This window comes from Cucurbitaria berberidis (genome assembly GCF_010015615.1).
Source record: "Cucurbitaria berberidis CBS 394.84 unplaced genomic scaffold K460scaffold_4, whole genome shotgun sequence".
Classification (NCBI taxonomy): Eukaryota; Fungi; Ascomycota; class Dothideomycetes; order Pleosporales; family Cucurbitariaceae; genus Cucurbitaria; species Cucurbitaria berberidis.
In genome coordinates, this window is record NW_024468938.1 from 2,924,368 (window position 1) to 2,947,674 (window position 23,307).

The 23,307-nt window shown below is 50.2% G+C and overlaps 11 protein-coding genes across 11 annotated transcripts; 7 read left to right on the top strand and 4 right to left on the bottom strand.

Annotated features, from left to right (window-relative positions):
* Positions 1 to 2,040: 2,040 nt before the first annotated feature.
* K460DRAFT_342211 (uncharacterized protein) lies at positions 2,041 to 5,194 on the top strand (the record flags this gene model as incomplete). Its single annotated transcript, XM_040931182.1, has 2 exons — positions 2,041 to 3,702; positions 3,838 to 5,194. Exons 1-2 carry the CDS (start codon positions 2,393 to 2,395, stop codon positions 5,192 to 5,194), a joined length of 2,667 nt encoding a protein of 888 aa, XP_040786293.1. The 5' UTR covers positions 2,041 to 2,392.
* Positions 5,195 to 5,647: 453 nt separating this feature from the next.
* Positions 5,648 to 6,383, bottom strand: K460DRAFT_290208 (protein-L-isoaspartate O-methyltransferas-like protein; the record flags this gene model as incomplete). The annotated part of the gene is made up of 2 exons (XM_040929182.1): positions 5,648 to 6,214; positions 6,282 to 6,383. The coding sequence occupies 2 exons, from the start codon at positions 6,381 to 6,383 to the stop codon at positions 5,648 to 5,650; spliced, it is 669 nt and encodes a 222-aa protein (XP_040786294.1).
* Positions 6,384 to 6,769: 386 nt separating this feature from the next.
* On the top strand, positions 6,770 to 10,561 carry K460DRAFT_418738 (pre-rRNA processing protein Utp22). The gene is made up of 2 exons (XM_040937964.1): positions 6,770 to 7,266; positions 7,320 to 10,561. Exons 1-2 carry the CDS (start codon positions 6,781 to 6,783, stop codon positions 10,431 to 10,433), a joined length of 3,600 nt encoding a protein of 1,199 aa, XP_040786295.1. The 5' UTR covers positions 6,770 to 6,780; the 3' UTR covers positions 10,434 to 10,561.
* A 130-nt stretch (positions 10,562 to 10,691) lies between these two features.
* K460DRAFT_150321 (uncharacterized protein) lies at positions 10,692 to 11,215 on the top strand. Its single transcript, XM_040926810.1, has one exon. The coding sequence runs from the start codon at positions 10,767 to 10,769 to the stop codon at positions 11,058 to 11,060; it is 294 nt and encodes a 97-aa protein (XP_040786296.1). The 5' UTR covers positions 10,692 to 10,766; the 3' UTR covers positions 11,061 to 11,215.
* On the bottom strand, positions 11,049 to 11,737 carry K460DRAFT_368589 (CMD-domain-containing protein). Its single transcript, XM_040933808.1, has 3 exons — positions 11,478 to 11,737; positions 11,244 to 11,393; positions 11,049 to 11,190 (listed from the first exon to the last, which is right to left on the bottom strand). The coding sequence occupies exons 1-3, from the start codon at positions 11,680 to 11,682 to the stop codon at positions 11,111 to 11,113; spliced, it is 435 nt and encodes a 144-aa protein (XP_040786297.1). The 5' UTR covers positions 11,683 to 11,737; the 3' UTR covers positions 11,049 to 11,110.
* A 507-nt stretch (positions 11,738 to 12,244) lies between these two features.
* On the top strand, positions 12,245 to 13,164 carry K460DRAFT_288455 (NAD(P)-binding protein; the record flags this gene model as incomplete). Its single annotated transcript, XM_040929048.1, has 2 exons — positions 12,245 to 12,717; positions 12,780 to 13,164. The coding sequence occupies 2 exons, from the start codon at positions 12,245 to 12,247 to the stop codon at positions 13,162 to 13,164; spliced, it is 858 nt and encodes a 285-aa protein (XP_040786298.1).
* A 121-nt stretch (positions 13,165 to 13,285) lies between these two features.
* K460DRAFT_396966 (cytochrome P450) lies at positions 13,286 to 15,277 on the bottom strand (the record flags this gene model as incomplete). Its single annotated transcript, XM_040936133.1, has 4 exons — positions 14,984 to 15,277; positions 14,356 to 14,909; positions 13,740 to 14,288; positions 13,286 to 13,682 (listed from the first exon to the last, which is right to left on the bottom strand). The coding sequence occupies exons 1-4, from the start codon at positions 15,110 to 15,112 to the stop codon at positions 13,286 to 13,288; spliced, it is 1,629 nt and encodes a 542-aa protein (XP_040786299.1). The 5' UTR covers positions 15,113 to 15,277.
* A 139-nt stretch (positions 15,278 to 15,416) lies between these two features.
* Positions 15,417 to 16,660, top strand: K460DRAFT_342227 (alpha/beta-hydrolase). Its single transcript, XM_040931183.1, has one exon. The coding sequence runs from the start codon at positions 15,464 to 15,466 to the stop codon at positions 16,340 to 16,342; it is 879 nt and encodes a 292-aa protein (XP_040786300.1). The 5' UTR covers positions 15,417 to 15,463; the 3' UTR covers positions 16,343 to 16,660.
* A 991-nt stretch (positions 16,661 to 17,651) lies between these two features.
* On the top strand, positions 17,652 to 19,026 carry K460DRAFT_408061 (MFS general substrate transporter; the record flags this gene model as incomplete). Its single annotated transcript, XM_040937129.1, has 2 exons — positions 17,652 to 17,802; positions 17,885 to 19,026. 2 exons carry the CDS (start codon positions 17,652 to 17,654, stop codon positions 19,024 to 19,026), a joined length of 1,293 nt encoding a protein of 430 aa, XP_040786301.1.
* Positions 19,027 to 20,321: 1,295 nt separating this feature from the next.
* K460DRAFT_408062 (uncharacterized protein) lies at positions 20,322 to 21,242 on the top strand (the record flags this gene model as incomplete). The annotated part of the gene is made up of 1 exon (XM_040937130.1): positions 20,322 to 21,242. One exon carries the CDS (start codon positions 20,322 to 20,324, stop codon positions 21,240 to 21,242), a length of 921 nt encoding a protein of 306 aa, XP_040786302.1.
* Positions 21,243 to 22,741: 1,499 nt separating this feature from the next.
* Positions 22,742 to 23,298, bottom strand: K460DRAFT_288675 (uncharacterized protein; the record flags this gene model as incomplete). The annotated part of the gene is made up of 2 exons (XM_040929062.1): positions 22,742 to 22,800; positions 22,848 to 23,298. The coding sequence occupies 2 exons, from the start codon at positions 23,296 to 23,298 to the stop codon at positions 22,742 to 22,744; spliced, it is 510 nt and encodes a 169-aa protein (XP_040786303.1).
* Between the last annotated feature and the right edge of the window lie 9 nt (positions 23,299 to 23,307).

Consider the following 23,307-nt stretch of genomic DNA (forward strand, 5'->3'; position numbering starts at 1 on the left):
GCTTCGCTACCAGCGGTAAAGTCGTCATCCTTGCTTATTTGACAGCACGACCTGAATCGGAATCGTACGTCTGCTGGGTGGCCTTAAATGGACCCCGCATGACGCTTACGGTTCAAGAACTTGATTCGAGGAAGGAACCAAAACGAGGCTAAGATGGATCAGCACTTTTTTTTGTATCATGCCATGTTGGAGATTTCCCATTACCCCAACTCAAAGCGAAAAGGAGGATTTGGGCTGCGTGGTTCGCTCCCGGTACCTCGGTCAATTCGCTCTGAGTTCCTAAAGGTCCTTGAAGGCGTCTATTCAACACTTAAGCAGAGGTTTATTTTATTTCGAGGTACACCGCAGCGCCTTCAGGCCCTTGAGTGTGGGGTGCATGTAAGCGATCATGTGAAGGAACGATAAGTAGCGTAGGAAGGCAGCGGAAGGAACCATTGCACATGGCCAGCACGTCGAATCCAACAACTGACCTGCAGCCTCATGCTCCCAAAACACCATGCGGACGATGGTGATGACGGGCCGAAGTTTCGTACCATGTACCAACATGCAAGGCTGACATGCAAGGTCCATGACTCCAACCCCATGGTTCGCAAGCCAGAGCTCGCGTGCTGTTGTCGCTGAGAAGGCCGGCTAATATCCATACCTGGCAATATCATGCCTGCATAAACGGCATGACGTGTGGCCAACCGACGGGGACGAGCGCGTGGTATATATATTAACTGACTGCAACTTATTTATTATCATTCGTCCATTCATGTTTCTGCGACGAAGCAGCTTACAGGCCAACATGCCGTAACGCGAATTTGGAAACGTATGCGACGGTACATCATTCAGCCTCAACCGGCCGCGTTTCCACGCCGCTGCCCCTGCATCGGCATTTAATCAATGTGCGACGCTATGCCGTGCAACGAGCAAAGCGTCCAAAGACGCTGGTCATCATTGGCATACTATTCGCCAATGAAATCTGACATGTCATTCGTGTCTGACCATCGCGGAGGCCCGTGTACACTATCAAACACCACTGCCGATACGCTTTTAGCAAGGCAGAATCTTGTTGCGAGAAGCTTTCTGCAGTCACTCACACTCGCGTCCTTTTCCATCAGTCATATCTAAAGCTTCTGCCATATTTTAAGGCCTCGCTGCAAGGCCTCGCTGTCTCTTGGGACTCACAAACCTTATTAAAGGATATAGGTGGGTGCGTGCTGACCCTTGGAGCTAGGATCAAGCATCGTGCCGCCGTCGCGACCCCCGTGACGATCTAAGATGAGGCGCAAGGATATTGGGTGGGATTACACGTACGATGTACAGATTCAATGTTGACGGACGGATGATTCTGGAGAAAAGAAGCGAGACGCAAGCAGCCCGTATGCATATATCGAGTCTTGGGGTTCGGCGTGGCCGATTGGGTCTTGATCATGCAATGTGTGCTGACCGCGACAAGGCGGGAATCACAAAATTTCACAGTAGCTAAGGATAGAGACTTGGCGTGATGCTTGACTGTCGAGCGTATCTAACAGGTAAAGTCTATATTTGGAGATCAAGTCCCATGTTGGAGTTGCTCAGCATAGCTAACATCGACTTTTCTTCACTTTAGGAAGCTTGAGCAGCAATTGATGGGCGTGTTGCTTCGTTATTTTTGTTTGTAGAAAGAAACAGGTGTTCACATTCTATGCTCCGATGACCTAGTATCATAGTATGCCTTCACGCGTATCCATGAGGAAAACTCCGTTTGCTTTGAGTAGGTTTGTGCCTTGCCGTCACAGTCGCAGCAGACTATGAAGGCAATCACGCTACAGTACGTGGAAGGCGCGGTACCTTTAGGTGCAGTGCAAGTGATGGGTCAGTCCTGATAGCTCAAGTATTCGTAATAGAAGGGCGCACGAAGGGCTGTCTTCGTCATAGACTAGATACAGGGCTGTTGGCGGATAGATAATGATGGCTCATACCCCGCAAAGAGGTGACTCGATGCGAAACGCTCGGGCCAAGAGTGACTTTATCCCGACGACTTCCGTCCTTTCAGCTCGACGACCATCTCATTCCACTCACCACAGCGCAAACACACTGATTGATCCATACTGATGTCTCCTGTTAACTAGTGAATGCCAATTGGCAGCTTCACGCAACTCGCCGACGAGTTGTCCCCAGCTATCGCTTGACGAAGACTTACCCATTGTTTGCGCTCTACGCCCGTCAAAATGCTTCCACTACTATCGCAATTATTTCGGACGCACTACTCACATACAAACTCCCGATCTTTACCGCCTTTATATGTACCCTGCCTTAAATTACAGCGGCAGCACGCGGTTTGACGGCCCTCGGCTCATATCCATCGACTACACCAATACCGAGCATAAGTACACCTTCGAAAACACCCTGCGAAGACAATCATAATATGGCCTCAATCTTCACATTTGACCCCGATCCGCCACGCGTTTCATCGCCGTGGGCGACGCCTCCTGTCGGCAATCCTGCGAGGTCATCGACCCCTCATCAGGAAGCTAAGCCACTTCCTTCGAAGCTTAGTAACAATGACGACCAGGGAGGAGGGTACGCTAGCTTCCAAACATCTGGCGTCGACTATACAAAAATCACGAGACTGGAGGCGGAGCCACAAGAGGGCCCGACGGAGTATAAGCTCCACTTGCTTCTTCGACGGCGGAGATCCTTCACCCGTGCCAGCACTGGACGGCATGCCTCAGGGTCTATACGTCAAAGTGACATTCCTATACCTACTTCTGTGGGTCGCAGCGTGTCGGAACCAGGCCTCCTACCTGACACTCCGCCTCCGCTAGTATCTACCCAATCTAGGCAGCATCGCCTTGAGCAGTTGACCACTCAATTATTGTGGCGACTGCAGCAGTCGTGTCCTTATCATATTTCCTCGTCAACTGCCCCTGTACTTCCCCACCTCCCTGAAAATGCCAAACTCTCCACTCCTGATATGCCTCAACGGCTACTTCCGGGGTTGGAGGAGAGTAAGGGCGCGCTGTACGAGATTGGGGTAGCTGATGACGGCACCATTGTAGGTCTAGCGCAAGATGAGATGGAGGAAAGCCTAAACAATTTGCGCGCCATGGCGGCAAGTTTAGGATGTGGGGTCGAAGTCCTGCGTATGGTGCCTGTTGGTGAGTGTGAGTGGGTTGAAAATGCTGGCATGCCGCAGCAGAAGATGCAGGCATCGAAATTAGTGGTTGCCGAAGCTTTGGTTCGCCCGGAGCAGCACCTAATTGATTACACGAAGAACACTCAGCAGGAGGCCGGCAATCGGCGGGTAGCTCCTGAAACCAGTGACAGGTCAGTGGTAATTGAGACCAATGAGTCTCGTCGGATGACTGAACAGCTGCGGGTGTCTGTGACGGGCCCGACCATGTCTGGTAAATCCAGTCTACTCGGCACATTGTCAACAGCTACACTAGACAATGGGCGAGGCAAAAGCCGTCTTAGTTTGCTGAAACATAGACATGAGATTGCGTCCGGTATGACAAGCTCTGTCACGCAAGAGCTCATAGGCTATCGTGATATAACCGATCATGAGACGGCAACTGCAGTTCAAGTCATCAGCTACGGTTCTGGCGACGTCTCTTCCTGGATCGATATACACGCAGCAGTCGAGAACGCGGACAATGGCAGGCTTGTCTTTCTTTCGGATTCCGCGGGACACCCACGGTTCAGGCGGACCACTGTTCGCGGTATTGTTGGCTGGTAAGTGAAATCGATACCTAGCATGCAACCTCTACTCAGATTGCCAATCAACAAGAGCAACTGCCTCGCCTGTCTACAAGGAAGCTCGCGTTTGATCTCTCATTTTTTGAGCTTTTGCTAATTTTATACCTTCAGGCAACCACATTGGACACTCTTGTGTGTTCCCGCAGACAATACGGAGGATTCCTCGGGTAAGATTGGGGCTTCACCCACCTCCCAAGAGCTGCTCGGCCCTGCTGCCGCAGATCTTGACCTGTCGCAGGCGCACATCCAACTTTGCCTTAATCTTGAATTACCTCTCGTGATCGTCATCACCAAGTACGACCTAGCCACGAAAGCTGGTCTGCGTCACACACTATCCAAATTATTGTCAGCTCTCAAAGAAGCCGGTCGGAGGCCATGCATTATTTCAGATCCGTCGGCATCCGTCCTTGAGGGAAACCTACACTCAATTTCTACGGAGGACCTACAGGAAGCTGATAATGTTGTGCAACTGTTAGAGGCCTCACCACTTACCGCCGTACCCATTATTCTCACGAGTGCTGTCAAAGGAACTGGGATCAACAAGTTGCATGCTTTCTTGCGTCAACTTCCTGTACCCCAAGAACCGACGTCTCGATCGACGACTTCGCCGTCTCACCTGTTCTACATTGAGGACATCTACAGCGTACGGGCGAACACGTCGAATGACCGCTCTGTAATTATCGGAGGTTACCTCCGTTATGGCACATTAGCAATTGGTGATGATCTACTATTGGGCCCATACCCGGTAGATGTGAGCTCAGATGATAGTGACAGCGGCAGCGGACGACCGCCCAAATCCTCTGCCCCAACTTCACGATCATTTCCTGGCGCCTTGAACACGAAACGAAATGCCTGCCTACGTGATCGACACAGTGAATGGCGACGGGTCCGCGTCACATCACTACGCAACCTGCGCCTCCCTGTACGGGCATTGCACGCCGGCCAGGTCGGCACTGTGGGCATTGTACCCGTCGACACACCTATCGTCAGCCCATCGATTAACAGGATAAGAAAAGGCATGGTACTCGCAGCTAGGGAGCCGACGGCCTTCAGGGTCATTCATGTACGATTCGAGGGTGCACAAGCGCGTGGCATAAAATATCTAAGTGTCGGAAGTGCAGTGGTTGTCTACGTTGCGAGCGTGAGGGCGTCCTCAAAAGTCATCTCTGTTGCTTCGGAACCCATTGTGGTCCCCAAGGCTAGCAGCAAGGATAATGACGAAGATGAGGATGCATTCGGATTCGGCTTTGATGACGACGCAGAAGACGTAGACGAGCAAAATCACACTCTCTCTATGGCGGCTACCGTTGTCACTTTCCAGTTCATTGCTTCCCGCGAATTCGTGGAACTTGGGGCAAAAGTGCTGGTGATGCCTGGAGGAGGCCCCGGTCTCTCAGGAGGTAATGAGCGCGGTGCGAAAGGTCTCGCTGGTCTCGAGAGTTTTGTTGGTCGAGTCGTCGAGGAGTGAAAGGTGAAAACTAATGAAGCCTTTGCACTACACCACGCCTATGCCGACAACGTACCATGCCCTGGGCGCAGAAGGGAAGGAGGGACGAGGAGAACGGCAATTTAGAGGGCGATGTGCTTAGTCGCAGGACTGAATTTTTCTTTGCAAAGGCGGGGAGGCTTTTAAGTATTCCTGTTGTTGCTACATATTTGGGTTCATTTTTTTCGAAATTTATGAACATACTTGGGTGGAAATTTAATGTCTCATACGCCATTCCCATCACAAATGTGCTGTATGGGGCTTATTTAACAGTACTTGTCTCCCCTAACGGATTGGTCAACCGCTACGCAAATGGCTTCCCACCTCGTTGCTGGTGATCATGGTTGAACATTGAACCACGGCAGCTGAATCACTTTTACCCATATGCCTTAGTTTCTGTGTGTGGTGTTGCAAAATCCTACCTATTGTCTCCTCTCACTTCGGCGCGTCAGTCAACGGGACATATTGCACTCCGTATAACTTTTTCCTCTCAACACTGCCATCTTCCTTCTTTTCGAGGACGTATATGTGTTGCCTATTGTCTTCTTCTACAGGAACAAACAGGCGTCCCGGTGCTTTTAACTGGTCTGTGAGTTCTTGGTGATGCTCTGCAGCAGCGGCCCCAACATGAATCGCATCATACGGTGCGCCCTCTTTCCACCCCTTCCGCCCATCACCTGTAACAAACTTCACTTGCCCGCTCTCCAGCATGTTTCTCCCTTGTTCTGACTTGGCCATATTTGTATTTGCAAGGTCGACTAGTGGTTGAATGTGGTCGATGCCAATTACTGACCCACTCGGCCCAACAAGATTCGCCAGTACAGCTGTGAGATATCCCGAACCAGATCCGATATCAAGCACTTTGGATCCGGGCTGCAGATATTCAAGGAGAGATTCGCAGGCACTCGCGTGCATGTGCGGTGCGGATATTGTAGCTCGATGGCCAATGGGCTGGGGGCAGTCTTTGTAGGCGCTTGAGGGAGCGTAGTGGGCGCGGTCCACCTGCAAGAATATTGATTAGCATCCTAATCGACGACCCCCTTTTGAGGTTTACCTAGTTACTTCATACCTTTAGCATGGCCTCCTTGACGCGGTCGGTCTTGATGAGCCCGTTCCGCGCAAGGTTGGTTATGAGGGCTTCGTTGCTTTCCCCGGAGCTACGCCAGGCCATGCTGTGAGCTCTAGTATTTGGGACTATGGGAGAAGTAGCGGGACTGCGTATATTGCGAGAGAGCTTTGTTAAGAACGGCAGCGTGAAAGGTGATATGACGATGTTGATGAGAAGGAGCTTGGTATTGGTAGGTATGACGGCTAATCCGAAGGTTCGAAGGTTCTTGAAGCTTTAGTGTATACTAAACATGAGCATACAGTATTAATTCAATAGGAGTGGCAAGGTGATGAACTAGAATGTTGACAATGAGGAGTGGTTTAAGGGTGCGTGGGAAGCTCCGTCATACTGAACAGACGGCAACATCTTATCGATAACACCGATGCACGGCCCCACTCTGCGGGTCAAAAAGTTCGAGTAAATTTCGCGTCGCAGTAAAGTAAACTTCACGATTACGAGAATGGCGCTACCCGCAACGAAAAGACGGAAGCTGGAGCATAGTGGATCCGAGGACGAGAGTGAAGGGAGCTTTGCTGACTTCGACGATGCCAATGGTGTGCAGCTAGACGAAAGCGACGCAGAAGAAGACTTGGCCGACGGTAGCGATGTGTCGATGAACGGCGCGGAAGAAGTGGACAATTCCGAAGACCTGAGTGATGAAGAAGAAGAGGAATCCGATGAAGGAGAATCTACTCATAAGACCGAAAAACAAGCACCGGTTGCGGCAATTACCAACGGATCGAAGCCACACAAAAGACCTGCCACGAGCCTTCAAGATGGCGTGTACACCGCGGAAACGTTCAAATCGAACATGTTCAAGCTACAAGTCGACGAGCTGCTAGAACAGATCAAGCCAAAGTATGGTAGGAAGGAAGCTCCGGCAGAGAATGCTATGCGCACACTCAAAACCATCATCGAACAGATACCCAGCCGCGATGCGCTTCCTGTACGTATCTCACAACCCCACTGACTGTGGCCCCGCATTCTGACAACGTGTAGATTCCTGCAGCTGAGAAGACGCTCAAGTCCGCCGGTGTCACGATTCCCTTCCCTAGTCCCCACCCACCGAAAGACGCATTGTATAAGCTGCAGTACGAGCGACCTGCGAGTGTAAACGCAACCGGGAGCTACCCGCTCAAAACCACAACTCGCGCCGAAGACGAGCTATCGATCGACCTTGTCGTTACAATGCCGAAAGCTTTGCTCCAGGAGAAAGACTACCTCAACCATCGATACTTCTACAAGCGTGCATACTACCTTGCCTGTGTGGCTGCTGGGATAAAGGCATCGAAGGATCACAAGTTCGATCTATCCTTCGACTGTTTGAACGGAAACCAGCTTCAACCTATCCTCGTTGTACGCCCAAGCGGCAACGGCGATGCGGACGATTTCTCAAGCTCAAAGTCTCAGATTCACATTCTAGTAACTCTGCCGGAGAATATATTCCCGCAAAACAAACTCCTACCGAACTCGAACTGCGTGCGTCCGAAGGGAGGTGAGGACGAAGCGTCTAGCAAAGCACTCCCTGCCACGCCCTTCTACAACAACACCCTACAATCGGACGCCAACATTACTGCCTACCTCAAGCTACTTCATGCCACTGCCTCTAAGGCCGATGCATTCAAAGATGCCTGCATACTTGGCCGTGTATGGCTGAAGCAGCGCGGATTTGGGAGCCGACTGCGAAAGGGCGGATTTGGTAATTTTGAATGGGCTGCCATTATGGCCCTACTACTACAGCCAAATGTGGGAACAGGCGCACAGTCTCTTGCTTCAGGATACAGCAGCTACCAGCTCTTCAAGGCGACACTGCAATTCTTGTCACGAGGAGATCTAACAAAGAAACCCTTCATCTTTCAGGCACTCAATATCACCGTCCCGAAGGTTGAGACCGCTCCTGTTGTCTTCGATGGACCCCGAGGCCAAAACATCCTGTTCAAGATGACGCCCTGGTCATACTCGAGGCTTCGACTTGAGGCAAAGGCCACCGTGGATATGCTAGGCGAGTCTGTGTTCGATCAATTCGATGCAGCTTTTATCCTGAAGACGGAGTTGTCCAAGTATAGATACGATGCTACCCTCGAGGTGCCCCTTGCAGCCTTCGACCTTGCAACAATAGACGAGTCTCGCGATCAACGACTGAGAGATGTGTGTCGGAAGATATATAACACTTTGACAAGCGCGCTCACAGACCGAGTCAAAGCAATTTCGTTTACAATGCCTGAAGAAGACGTTTGGTCGATTTCTTCACGGCGGGCTCACGAGAAACCAGGCAAGAGTATCCTTGTGAACATCGCAACAGATCCAGCAAACGCCAGTCGGACCGTCGACCATGGACCTTCAGCGGAGAACAAGCAGGATGCTGCTGCTTTCCGCAAGTTTTGGGGCGAGAAGGCTGAGCTGAGGCGATTCAAAGACGGTAGCATCCTTGAGAGCGTTGTGTGGTCATTTAAGGAGACTTCTGCATCCGTCTTGGAGCAAATCGTTTCCTACGTTCTCAAACAACACCTTGGAGCGCAGGTAGCAGAGCAAGCTACATTCGTCAGTGACGCTTTTGCGCATCTTGTAACTGCTGGGCGTATCCAAGGAGCATCGGGAGTTGCCCCTTTCCTTCCGATCATGAATGCCTTTTCTGCTATGGAGAAAGATATTCGCGACTTGGAGGACCTCCCACTACACCTTCGCCACATCAGAGCTGCCGATCCGCAACTTCGTTATGCCTCTGTCGACACTCCGTCTGCTGGACATCCTCCGGCGTCGGTTGTGCTTCAATTCGAAGGCTCCGGACGCTGGCCTGATGATCTTTGTGCCATCCAGCGAACAAAGATCGCCTTTCTCCTACGACTCTCCGAACTTCTATCAAACCTTGAGTCTGGTTATGTTGCTCATGTGGGTCTCGAGAACCCATCGCAACCAGCTCAAAACCAAGCGTTCCTCGACGTCACTGTCTCTACGGGCTTCACGTTCCGTATCCGTATCTATCATGACCGCGAGGTCACGTTATTTGAGCGCCAGCTCAAGGACAAGACCTTGGATGCACCATCGCGCGAATCTGCAGCTGCATCTCTCGCATTGTACAAACGTGAATTCATCCAGTCACCGTTGCATTCGCAAGTACTGCAAACACTCAGCACTCGCTTTCCCGCCTTATCACCTGCGATAAGGCTAACGAAACAATGGTTCGCGACACATCTACTGTCACCCCACTTGGCTTCGGAGCTGATCGAACTCTTTGTTATCCGTACGTTTCTACAGCCGCATCCCTGGCCTGTACCATCAACAGCGACCACCGGGTTCCTAAGGACACTCGCCTGGATCAGCCGATGGGACTGGAGGCATGTTCCACTTGTAGTAGACTTCTCCTCAACCTTTTCAGCCAATCCTGCTGAGCTAGCCAAAGCAACCTCTCAAGGAATGAAGCCTGAGGATCTCGAGAGACTACAAACGCGCTTCGAAGCATGGCGACGAATCGATCCCGCGATGAATCGAGTCGTCCTTTTTGCTGCCACGAACCTTGATGAGGAAGGCACGACGTGGACAGACAAAGCACAGCCAGAAAAGGTTGTTGCTGCGCGCTTGACGGCGCTGGCGAAGGCTGCCACGCAGGCTGTTCGCGCGGACGAGGATCGTTTGTTAAGTCACATCAATGCCAAAGGTGCTGCAGGTAAGGAAGCGCTTAGTCCGGAATCGCTATTCATTACGAATGTCGAAGAGTACGATATCGTTATCACTATTAACGCGAAGCATACGCTCAAGTCGAGTAAGAAGCGCAAATCAGAACCCCACTTCAAGAATCTAGACCTGCAGAAATCGACCCGGTCTGAAGCTGCTTCTACTCCACTTCCGCAACTCTTTGCGCAAGAGCTGCTAGAGGTGTATGGTGACGCCGTACTGTGGTTCTGGGACCCTCTGAGTCTGGATAGAATTGTGGGCTTGTGGAATCCGGTGGTGACGGGACAGAGAAGTTGGAAGATCAAGGCTGGATGGAATAGTGAGCCGATCAAGAAGAAAGATGGTGTTGATATCAAAGCCAATAAGATGGCTATTGTAAATGAAATTAGGAGATTGGGTGGAGATATGATCAAGGGAATTGTGACCAAGAGGTCATCTTGAGTCGGAACTGGAGATTGGGAAGAGATCATATAGATGAGACAATAACATAATTCATGGGACTTAATCAGCTACTGCTAGCTTAAGGGATCAACTTGCCGTCCCTTAGATGATGACGAGCTACAGAGAAGACATCATTGGCGCCACCAAATTCTTGTCAGTCACCCTCCTCCAGGACTATTCATTTCTACACGTAATTTGCGTTCTTACCTGAAGATGACCACAGGCCACAAGCGCCCGCTATGGACGGCTTCGCTTTCGAGCAGAACGCGCTGATCCAGTGCAGTATGAATGAAACGTTGAGGTACCCATGTCGGGAATAGGTATTTGAATGTGATGCTGCGTTCTTATTCCAGAACTTCAATTCGAGTCTCCCCCCAGGGACGCAAAAAGTGCCGAAGAACTTGCGAGAGATTTTGTGAGCTTCGCGAATGGCATCGCACCGTGGCGGGAATTTGGCCTCAAGGGTCAAAGGTGAATGAGGGAGACGGGCTTGATGTAGCCGAGGATGTCAGGGTGTATGGACGGAATAGCGGGAGGAGGGATACGTTGTTTAGGTTGAGTAAAGAGGACAAAGAGGATTTGAATGGCTCGAGTCACGCATGGGACATGTTCATCGCAAGAAGATAAGCGTCTTGGTCTATACTCATATTAAAGGCTATATTACTTGTCATTCTTCATCACAGTTTCGCCTTCACTGCTCCCTCTTCTTTCTTCCAATCCTCAATCGCTTTCTCCGCAACTCTAAAGCCCTCAATTGCTACCATGCATCAGTATCATAGCGAAAGACTTTTTATAGCGAGAGCAACATACCAGCAGGCAGCCCAACATAAACACCAACCTGCAAAAGCGCCTCTCGAATCTCCAACTCACTCAGTCCATTCCTCAATGCGCCTCTGACATGCACACCAAGCTCGGTACTTCTATTCAGCGAGCAGAGCATGCCCAAGTTCAGCAAACTACCTGTAATCAGAACAATGCCGTCAGCGTACCTCTTCCCTACTTGTCACCAGTAAATGCAATTCGCAAAAGAGATCAATCACACACGTTGTTTCCGATCCAAGCCGGGGCGCGTCCATATCCATCCCCAGCCGACTTCGGTTACGATGTCTTGTAGTGGTTTAGAGAAGTCCGAGGAATGTCGGGCGAGGGAAGCGTCGACGTAGGTGTCGCCTGCTACAGCGCGTCGGACTGCTATTCCTTCGGAGAAAAGAGTGCGATGCGCTTCTTCGATTTTCTCCTTGGATGGCATTGTTGTGGGTGGTTAGAAATGATGAATAGATCTGAGAGAAAGCGTTGATTTAGTAATAAGGGTCGAGATGAGATCACAGCAATTGACATTAGGACTAGATTCATAGCAACGCCGTAACTAATGCCGAGCGGTTCCGCAGTTCCGAATCTTTATCGTGCTGGACGGATTTGCAAGTTTCCTCATGGCGGATATTGTGCTGCAGTACATACGGTAGTATTTGGTCTAAGGTTCAAAGCCTATAGCACGATATTTGTTTTCATCCCTCGGCCTCGAGCAAGGAACCTTCACCCCGCACTCTCGATTCGGCTTAGGGTGGGGTAACACCGGGACCTTCTCCTCACGACGAGTCGTCCTGGTAAGATGTGGGGTCCGCCGCATCTGATCCCCACAACATCGGAACGATGCCAACGAGCATGGCATGCGCAATGCTTGTCGAGCGATCTGAAGCTAGTAAAGCGGCATTTCAGCTGACTACCATATGTGTCGAGAGACCATTTCGTTCTCAACGCACAATCGCAACATCCTCATATCTCAGGGATACCGGTTTCGAGAATCAAACAGCATGTCGAAACCCGTGGCCATCGTGACTGGAGCCGGATCCGGCATTGGCGAAGCCGTCGCAATCCATCTCTACAAGAAAGGATACAAGGTCGTAGTCGCAGATTTGAACAGTACTGCGGGCGAAAATGTCGCCAGCACACTAGGCCCAGACGCGCTCTTCGTCCAGACAGATGTGTCGTCCTACCGCTCACAAGCGCAACTTCTAAAGAAGGCATATGAATGGGGTGGCAACAGAGTCGACTTCTTCCACGCCAATGCAGGGATCGATGATCGGCAAAACTTGTACGATTCCGAAGAGAAGGAAGAGTTAGATGAGGACGGCTTACTGAAACCACTGAATACAAAGACCATGGAGGTTAATCTTGAAGCAGTGATACAGGGGTTGTGGCTGTTCAAGTACTATGTGAGAAGGAGTAAGGAGGCGGGCGGCGGGAAAGGGCACTTCGTTGCGACGAGTAGTTCAGCTGGGCTATAGTATGTTCTCATACCACGTTAAGATACGACAAGAAATCTGGAGGTACTAATACCTGGTCTAGTCACATGCCCCAATGCCCGCAATACACCGCCTCCAAATACGGCGTCATCGGCCTCTGTCGCGCCGCAGGACCCGTATTCGTCAAGGAAGGCATCACTGTAAACGCCATTTGCCCGGCATTCATACCAACGAACCTCTGTCCACCAGAAGTGCTCAAGCGCTGGCCTAAAGAACATATCACGCCTTTGTCGACGGTTAACAAGGCAATTGATGCCTTCTTGGCTGATGGTACGCTGACGGGACAGGCTGTGGAACTCTCACAGGAGAATATCTACTTTAGAGAACAAGTTGATTGGCCGAATGAGAGTCAAAGGTGGATTGGGACTAAGAGTAATGAGATTTGGGATGTGGGGTATCAGGAGCCGCCGAAGAGGGAAGGATACTGAGACTTGTTCCACTAATTTAGTCAACCACTCGGACTAATTGACAATATTGAGATGAAATTCCTTGTAAGCTCCTATGCAGCCCACTAATTTTGGATAAGATTATACAGTTCGTCATGCGATTTCAGAAGTTCAGGCCTTCCCTCTCCGCCCTCTCAAATTCCCCCTTCATAACCTCAGCATGTCCTTTGCTACGCGGCCTGATATCACACTCAAAAGCCTCTGGAACGCTAAAGAAGCCGGGTAGCATCCTCGTGGTGACTTCAACTTCCTTCCCGTTCCCCTTGGCCTTCTTCTTCAAATTAAAGCCCCAGAGAACGCGCGCTACATTGATGAACAGCGAGCGCTCGGCGACATGGATGCCAGGGCATGCGCGTCTACCCGCGCCGTATGTGAAGTGGTCCCTTGAGAAGGGGTCAGAAGCGGTCATGTAGTGCGCTGCTGAGGCAGTGTGATTGAGATAGCGAGATGGGTCGAAGGAAGTAGGGTTAGGATGGAGGGTAGGGTCGTAGTGAATAGCCCTAGATACCTCGTCAGTCTTACACCCCAGACACCTGGCAAAGTGGATTTGTACTTACCACCAGTTTAGCACCGCGACTGCTCCTTTCGGTATAAAATATCCTTCATACCAGTCATCCTCGCTAGTCGCATGTGGCATCCCAAACTTATTCACCGGCCTCCACCTCAAAACTTCCTTTATCACACCTCTCACATACGGCAGATTTTCTTCGTCTTCCCATGTCGGCAGTCTCTCACCTCCCACAACCCTATCTAACTCCTCTTGAGCCTTTTTCTGCGCATTTTGGAATAGCACCATACACAGCACGAAATTGTTGAGCGTAGTACCTGTTGTTTCAGACCCAGCCTCGATGAGGCCACCGCATGTGAATGCTGCGGCTAAGTCATCGATGCCAGATTTGGCGGGGTCATTGAGGTAGAAGGTTTTGGTGAAGCAGTCTCGCGCTGTACCGGCGTCGGTCTCGCGTTTGAGACGGTTCCAGAGATCAAGATAAACGGCACTGTCTTCCTTGAAGATATTTTGGCCAAAGGTTCGCCAGTTGCCCAGCATCCACTGCGGCAGGGACGCCAGAGAGGGGAAAGAGTCGATTGCATGGGCGCCCGGAGCTCTATGATGATCTCAGTATCCAGAGCTTATGTAAAGTGCAAAGTGCAAAGTAAACTTGGACTACTTACGTCATGTCCGTAAACCGATCGAGAACACCGTATATTCTTTTGATGAGGGGATCATCAAAGCTTGGTATACGGTATCCGTACGTAACCAACATTATCACGCTAGCCGAATACCGTCGATTGATTAAGAGGAAGTCATTAGGGCTGTCCATCAGCTCCTTCAACAACACCTTACTCTCATAATCTTGCACAGGCTGGTACTTCACACTTGCCCTCAAGTTCAGTAAATCATGACTATGCTTCCTGATACTTCTCCATTTGGCGCCATACTGCATGAACAATTGTCGTCGCCCCGCAGATGCAACATCCTGAGCGAGCGGTGCGGGAGAGCGAGATGAGTAGATGGAGGAACGCTTGTCCATAAGATCTTTTACGGCTTTTGGAGAAGAAAGCCATATGTAGTCTGTGCCCCCAATCTTAGTGTAGAAGACGTCGCCATACTGTTTGTGCCATTCGATGACTTTCGCGCGCTGTGCTTCAGTGTCTGCAAAGTCAAACAAATTGCCCACGAAAGGAAGACCTTTTGGACCGGGTGGAAGTTTGCGACGTCGCGAGTCCTAGAGGATATTCAGTGCTCGCGTTCTGGGAGTCTGATAGGGCGAGTAGTCGACCCTGGTACCGAACAACGTACTCTGATGACGTTCGGTACAACGAAGAAGTAGGCTGTCAGAAACAGGAGGACTGGAGTTGAGACGAGTAACACCAGTTTTAGAACAAGCGACGTTGGCACCGGATTCTGGAAACTATTTAAGATCGCCATTCCTGACCGCGTTCATGTCTGCCCGTATTCCAGTTCAGTGTTAAAAGGCAATTTTCGAGAAAAAGTTCCTAGGTGCCGTCGATTTGAAATTAGTTATCAGTTATAGGCAGAGAGGCATTGCTTAGCACGCGATGTGTGTTCAAACTATGTACTGCACAAATTTGGGGTAGTGCTAGCATGTGCAGCCCCAACGGCTTCCCCGCAAGCGGTGAATGCGCCCCACATTACGCTAATGCTGTACTTCGGTACTTTGACGAACTTCACTCCTGTTGAAGGAAACTTGTCCTGGTACGGCAGGCAGTACCCAGGAGGTAAATAATATTGCTACCTCTGAACATTCAATCGCATGCCATGCCGTTAGAGCGCGACCGCGAAGGCCGAACCTATGTCGTGCACCCCAACAACCAACGCACTCACTATATCTGCAACGACTTCACGGATCACTGGAAACCTCGAGAGACGATTCTGATACAGCACGGCTTTGGGAGACATGCCGAATTCTGGGATCATTGGATTCCCGCTCTGTCACGAAAGTATCGAGTAATTAGACGAGATCTTCGAGGTCATGGGCACTCCAGCTATCCATCACCAGCAGAAAAAAGCAGGTATGAATACACGTTAGATACGATACTCGGGGAGATAGTCGACACACTCGATCAGCTTGGGGTTGAGAAAGTCCATTTCCTCGGCGAATCGACCGGCGGAATGCTGGGCGAGGCACTTGCGGCGAAACATCCTGAGAAGTTGCTGAGCTTGACAGTGTGCTCAACACCGACGCATCTTCCTCCAACAGCGCTAAAGCTCTTCGCTTTCAATAAGAAGAATTGGGCGACCGCATGTCGAGAACTCGGCTCGAGAGGCTGGGCGGAAGCGCTTTCCCGCATTCCGGGAACAATCCCTATTTCAGATCCTGAATATCTTACTTGGTACTTGAGCCAGATCGCAATCAGCGATGGCGAAGGGCTGGCGCAATATGCAGAATTCTTGAGTACGCTTGATGCGCGGCCATTTCTTGACAAGATTAAGATTCCAACGTTCATCCTGGCGCCGACACAAAGTGCTGCGGTGACAGTCGAGGGGCAGAAGAAACTAGAAGAGAGCATCGCAGGGAGCAGGCTTGTGTTTGTTGAAGGAGGCGGGCATGAAATTTACGTCACGCAGGCCGAAAAGTGCCAGGAATATTTTCTTGAGTTTTTGGGCTCACTGAGCTCTGTCCGTAGCGTAAATTGACCGGTTGACCTAGGACTATGCGTTCCGCTGACGAAGTCTTGCTCGTCGAGCGTGTCTTTGCTCGCCGCTTTGAGCATCCCATGTCGTGCCAACCGTCCTCGTATTTGCTTTCTTGATTTGCGAGCGGTTGACGCTTGGAGAAAACCGCGGGAGTTTGAAAAATCGCGACTCGAAACACTTGTAGCATCTACGTACAAATTCGAAAGCTGGGTTGCGCCGATGAGCGCGTAGATGAGAGGTGTGGCGTCTTCTTCCAGGTGGTGATGTCTAAGGCTAATGTGTTGACCAACGAGCGCGTCGCGCCACCACGCTAGCACGTGTTCATGACCCCAACTCACCGCAAGGTTTGTCAAGAGTGAGTGACATGTGATGCATAAATCAGAGGATTATCACGTCAACACGTATTGTTAATGCATAGAGAGCATAATTTTTTTCCGGTCCCGGTTCGTTCCTCTAGCTTCGCGAAGAACTAAGTTACCCCGCCTCTCTTCCAAGGTCCCACACACTGCACCCAGTCAATTCATCTTACATTATGGTGTGGTATACTCGTTTTCAGATATGAAGCCCGTGAAATGTGTTGGCGTGGAGATGACTTGCCACGTCTTCCGACTATAGTGATTCCGAGGTCTCTCCCTACAACAGAACGACGAGTGCCGATCGGAGTACCATTTTTAGAGAGAGAACGCACTATATTCGTATTCGACACCGCTTCTTCGCCTTAGATCCTTTCGGGGGCTCCTTCTTATGTTTTTAGTTGTGACCGCGGGATTCGGCGATCGAAAATAATAAAATGTACAAAACATTATGGAGATACCAAGTTCGAAAGACCCCATCCCTCTGACGAGTCCATTTAATACGTCCAGGGCCATTTGACGATATTATACTGGAGGTGGGCCACGACCTATTAGGTCAACCAATCGTATAGTTGCTCAAACCCTCATTCAACAACACAACGTGCCACTGGTGGACCTGAGAGTCATCGACTGCATGACAATGCGACATATCTATAAATTTCTGGTGATATATGTAAGCATCCCCTCGCTACGTGGTATCGGGATATACTGCCTCTTTTTAGATATGCTATGACATGATGGGGGGAAGGGCTAGTGTCTAAAACCGGAGGGAAAGGATTAAGATACGTCTCCAGTATACAACTCCTGCTCCTAATATACTGAGCACGATTCCCTCCTTCGAAAACCTTTCCGAGCACTAGAACATTCAATACACAGTTCATTCATAAGACGCTATAGCCACAACTACCCAGAGGGCACCTACAACGGCAGGATCTATGCCAGTCAATCGTAGCACAATGCCAGACAACGATTTAGAAATCGAAATGGAGTCTAGCTTGAGATGGAATCAAGTAACAGAAAATGAATCTTCGCTACCGCCCCCGGATGGAGGGAAAGATGCTTGGTTGTTCTTGGCCGCTGGATTCGTTATTGAGATCATGGTCTGGGGTACGTGCCGAGTTCATTACAACACCTTTCGTGCGATTTGGTATTACTAGATCTAGGGCATTGCGAAGTTGACGCCAGCCAGGTTTCCCTTGGTCCTATGGCATCTTTCAAGACTATTACAGTACCAGTCTACCCTTTGCCGGCTCTTCCGGTATCCCAGCAATCGGCACCTCTGCCATGGGGATTCTATACATGGCAGCACCAATCACATTTGGTTCGGTTATAAGATATCCGCAGTATAAGCGCCCGGCCATAGTAGTTGGTTTGCTAACTATGTGCCTGTCACTGGCGTTGAGTTCGCTGTGCACAACAGTACCGCAGCTAGTTATGACGCAAGGGATTCTCTACGGAATCGGCGGGGCAGTGACATATAGTCCCGTGGTACAGTTCCTGGATGAATGGTTTGTAAGAAGAAAGGGACTGGCTTTTGGGATCATGTGGGCTGGGACAGGTGTTGGAGGCGTCATAACACCTCTCCTGCTCGAATTCCTTTTGCACAAGTACGGCTTCCGCAATGCGCTCCGCATATGGACAATCTTAGTTTTCGTGATTAGCTTGCCTCTAACCTGGTTTCTCAAGCCACGCCTCCCCGTACCATCGACAAACCGTGCCCGACTGGGATTCACCTTCCTTACAGACAGATCGTTCTGGATCTTCCAACTCGGTAGTATCTTTCAAAGCCTTGGTTTCTTCGTCCCGTCTATCTACCTTCCTACCTATGCAAAGCAACTCGGCTTCGACAGCACCGTCTCAGCTCTCACAATCGTGCTCATCAACGTCGCTACAGTCTTCGGATCCATTGGAATGGGAAGCGTTATTGACAGATGGCCCGTCACTACTGGGATTTTGATCTCTACAACTGGTGCGGTACTGTCCGTCTTCCTCATTTGGGGCTTCAGTACTACTCTCCCTCCACTTCTTATCTTCTCATTCAGCTACGGCCTCTTTGCAGGCTCGTTCACCAATACCTGGCCAGGTATCCTGAGAACGGTTCAAAAGAACACAGGGCAAATGGAAGGCCCGATGGTGTTCTCAATCTTGTCACTTGGACGAGGAATCGGAAACGTAATCTCAGGCCCCTTAAGCGAAGCGCTGATCAAGCTGGGAACTATCGGTGGGCTGGGTTTTTATGGGACGCATTACGGAAGCTTGGTGATATTCACGGGAATAACTGCCGCATTTGGAGGGATAGGAGTGTTCGGAAAAAGGACGGGATGGCTTTAAGACACAAACTGATCAGCGGGTGGCACTTAACAATCAAACCAGATCAGCTTTGGTGGCAGTTCGCAAAAAACAGACGGATTTGTTACAACGTAGCCTGGACGCAGATCGTATTCCCCCGTAATAAACATGTAGGTAATACGCTAGCACGTTACGATCTGCTTACTGGAGTTAGGTGTTGCGCGCTACAGCTATTCTAAGTTTACTAGAGAATGATGCACTGAAGTTCAGGAAGATGGCAGAGTGGAGGTAATAGGTAAAAGCACTAAGCATCTGAGATGTTAAAAAGAAGACAGAAATATACAAGATGCTTGTTGCAAGTGCTTGTTTTCCATAGGTGAAAGGACACCCAAAATTGCCTGCAAAAAAGAAAAAAAAAGCATAAAAGGAAAAAAAAACGGGAAACCTGCGAAACCCCGATTCGACTCTGCGTTTGCTTAACAGCGAAATAATACTCGTATCTGCAGGCCAGGAATACTATTCGCAGAGACGTTGTGTGTTGTCGTATTGTTGATGGAATTACCTGGTATAGTTTAATATATATACACTACTAATCATGTAGGACTTGTTTGTATGAAGCCACAGGTGGGAGCCCGGAGGTGAAGGACGAGTGGATTTTGAATATGTATTTGTGGGCATTTTCGCTAACACATGGATTTCAGAGTACTCTGTTTCACCGTGCGCCTTGCACGCGCTCTTGTTACTTGATCGCGGTGGATATGTGCACTTGAGAGCCCTTAGTGAATGGTAGGTCGCGTAGACTTTCGCTCCACGAAGCCACTGACAACATCCTTGTCGACATGTTCATTCTCGCCTTTCCTATTCTACTCGTGCTCTTTGAGCCTGTTTTTCATAAGGGTGTCTGCCATCTCCTCCTGTAGTGTTTGCTGTTGGCTTCGTTCTGTTTGCACGTCTAGGGCGGCTGATTACGACTTGAGTGCGCGCCTCAGCATAAAACACTCAATAAGATTTCTACCTCCTTTCTTTGCTTCTTTGCTTCTAATGTGAACTTTAGCCGCTCACAGAGCCCAATTCCAGTCTCAGCATGCTCAGTAGTTGGTGCAAATTGCGGTCATGGCCATTTTCTCTCTTCACCTTCACCGGCCTCCAAAGTGAAAGAGAAAAAAACAACGTGCAAACGCACAAATTTCTTACCGAACTTCCCACAAAGCACGATTTCAATAATCCATACTCTCTAAGCTGGTTACACCCTCCCAATTGTGCAACTAACCCCCCTCTTCTTCTATTCACGAGCGGCATCCCTTCCACACCACAAACCTCATCGACTTCACCGCACGATGGCTCCATACACACCCGCGTACCTCTGGCTCAATGAGTCCTCAGATTCCTGCTCCGACGGTGAAGACGTACCTCATGAGCACACTCCCCTCGGTCGAGCCGCAAAGGAAACACTCGCGAAGCTGAAAGAGCGCACCCCAGCACACATTCGGGAAGTACGCTACTACTGGTACGATCTGGAGGAGTGCAAGTACAAGAACGTTCCCAAGGACATCGACTGCAACGACATGTTTCGGAACGTTGGCATCCTTATTACTATGCCAGATAGCTTGGCGCAAGAGATTCTTGATAGAGTGACCGGCAAAGCGGATCAGAAGAAGCTGAAGAGCGACTTTGCAAAGATGATGGCAGAGAAATTGAGTGGGCGGCCGGAGAAGTACTTGGATCAAGTGACAACCTACTGGCATATATTGAAGACAAAGAGGAACGGGGACGACAAGGAGAAAATAAGGATGTTCAAGGACATTGGCTTGTTGCTGCAGATTCCCGATCAAGAAGTCCATGAGATGATTTGGATACTGTTGAATATGATAGAGAAGGGAGAGATTGCAGAAGAGGAGGGTCAGCGAATCCATGGTACAGGACCGGCTGTTACCCCTCGAGTCGACAAGTATCCCAAGGGTATACGCCCGCGTCATCGTCATCCAAAGCTCCCAGAGACACTCTCACTCGAAGCCAACCCCGCTGTCCATCCAGGACTGAAGCGCCCAGCGTCCGAAGATGGAGGAGATGAGCAGCCTACTCAGAAGAAGGCTCGATGGAGGAATGAGTTTAAGCCTTTCGCCCCAAAGCCTGGCAACTGGAAGTGCGGGCTATGTGGCTATTGGAACTTTCGGGATGAATGCCAGCGGAGGCGTAAGGACAAGGAGTTGGTATGTGGGGGTAGGCGCCTGGCGGATACAATGATAGTAAAGAAGTAAGAGTAGTAGCAGTCAAGCTACTGTATAGAGCTCAATAGTAGTTCACAACATAGTCAAATGAAACCTTTCGATGAGCTAGGAGCTCTTCAACAGTTCTGTGACCGACGAAAGACGGGCAATAAGCCATCGAAGTCAAACACGGTACCTTCTAACATCCCTATGTGCAGCCTCTCGCTCAGGTGTAGTCGCGCAAAACAAATCAGACAGCTTTCTAATACGTGAATTGATCAAGGCAATAACACGTAACACTCATCCAAAATTACTACAGACGTTCTCACTAAACAATGCGCCACCTAGGCAGAAGATACCAGCTGAATGCGAGGGGATAGACGGCACCAAAGAAAGCTCGAGTGAAGGACGGCAGTTATGACCAGATGGTGGCTCATGGCAGCGCGCGTTTTGTAGGTATTAGAGCGAAGACACTCAGCCTGAGTGTATGCGGAGGAATGGAGAGGGTAGGAAGGGGCCGAGCGGATGCGGTGAAGGTCCAGAACTGAGGTGGTATGTATATGGTGTCTTCTAGGTGTACAATAGTGGAATAGAGAATAAGAATCAAATAGAAACAGCTTGAGAGCCTCCGGGATACGTTATGATGACTCCGACTCTTGATTTCCCTTCATAAGTTCAGCATATGCTCGAGGCTGAGCATGATCTCCTGAGGTCCCATATACAGCATAACCCGCATATGTACATAGCCCAAGATGACATCTGCTACCCTTAGTCTCAACATCCCAACCGCTCTCTGATCCTGAGGTCTTGCAGTCTTTGGTAATATGAAGCAATGCGCATTCTCACCTTAGACTTCAAGCCGCTCGCTGCGTCTGTAGCTGTAAGAAGCAGGTACTCTCGTCCACTTTAGAAATCGCTTGAGTGACTGAAGCGTACAGGCATCAATGAGAAAAACGAGCTTGAAACGCGAATTTGTTGTAACCTGCCACAGTGCACTATTAAAGATCTAATAAAACTATGAAAGCCACTGAAGGTGTTCAGAGGCTAGTACTCTTAGACCAATATCTCCTATGTCCCCCTGCATCTTGACTGAGAAAGTGAATGTATGTAATTTTTTCAAAGATGCCGAAGAAAATACAGACGTGGCCAGAAGAAAGGAGAGACATGGTGATTTTCAGATCCAAGGGGAAATATGTTGTGCCCGAACCATTTATCTGGACAAGAGCGGCCAGTCTTTTGACTCTACGCATTCAAGCTGGCACAAGCTTCCCTGAAGCTTCCCATATACCCAGATTCGGTAGTTTGAAGCGGTGCTTCGCCATGAGGGTGCAAGCGCGTAGCGTGTATGAGACGACTCGTGCGGTCATGTGGCAGCTCGGGGGTTGGCCTAGTTGCACGAAACTTTGATGCTTGGAGCTGAAAGCGAAAAAACCGTGCGATATCTAGGTTCCACAAGGTGGTGTCTTCGTAAGCGGATATGACACCGGGCAGTTACCACTATATCGAATTAACGTGAGCTCCTAGCCATCATGTCCGACGGATACGCACCATTAAGATCCCTGGGCGAGGGCTAGGTCTAATGCGTCCATGCAATCGACAGACATGTGACCTGGAATGGATCAACCTTGGTCCAGCTGGTCTTTCAACCCGGCATACTCTGGTCTCCATCTCCGTCCTCTGCCTCTGCGGATGTGCGGCCTAGTTCCCTTAAGGAAGCTTTCAATCGCGCAATGCGTGCTTCGAGGTCCTCGATCTCGTCCTCCTGGTCCTCACATGTTCTGTCAATGTCCGGCAGGGCCACGACGGCGCGTCTTGCCTTCTGGATCTTGAGGCGGATGTCGTTCGCAGCCGTGGCGACATGCTGTATCTCAAGCGGGCCCTCTGTGGAAGGGTGGGGTGGAGTGGGCGTAGCGGTCGGCAGCTGAGCGGACGTATCGAGAAGACGTTTGAGGAGCTTGTGAAGGTCGGGGAGGATATCGAAGGTCGACGGCGGAGGGAGGCCTGGCGTGGTTGGCGCTGGGGGTGGTAGAGCTGGTGTCGCAGAGCCCGTGGGTGGGAGTGAGGCTCGCGCCGAGGTAGGCGCGTGGGGTGTCGCGGCCCCGGACATGGTGTCTGC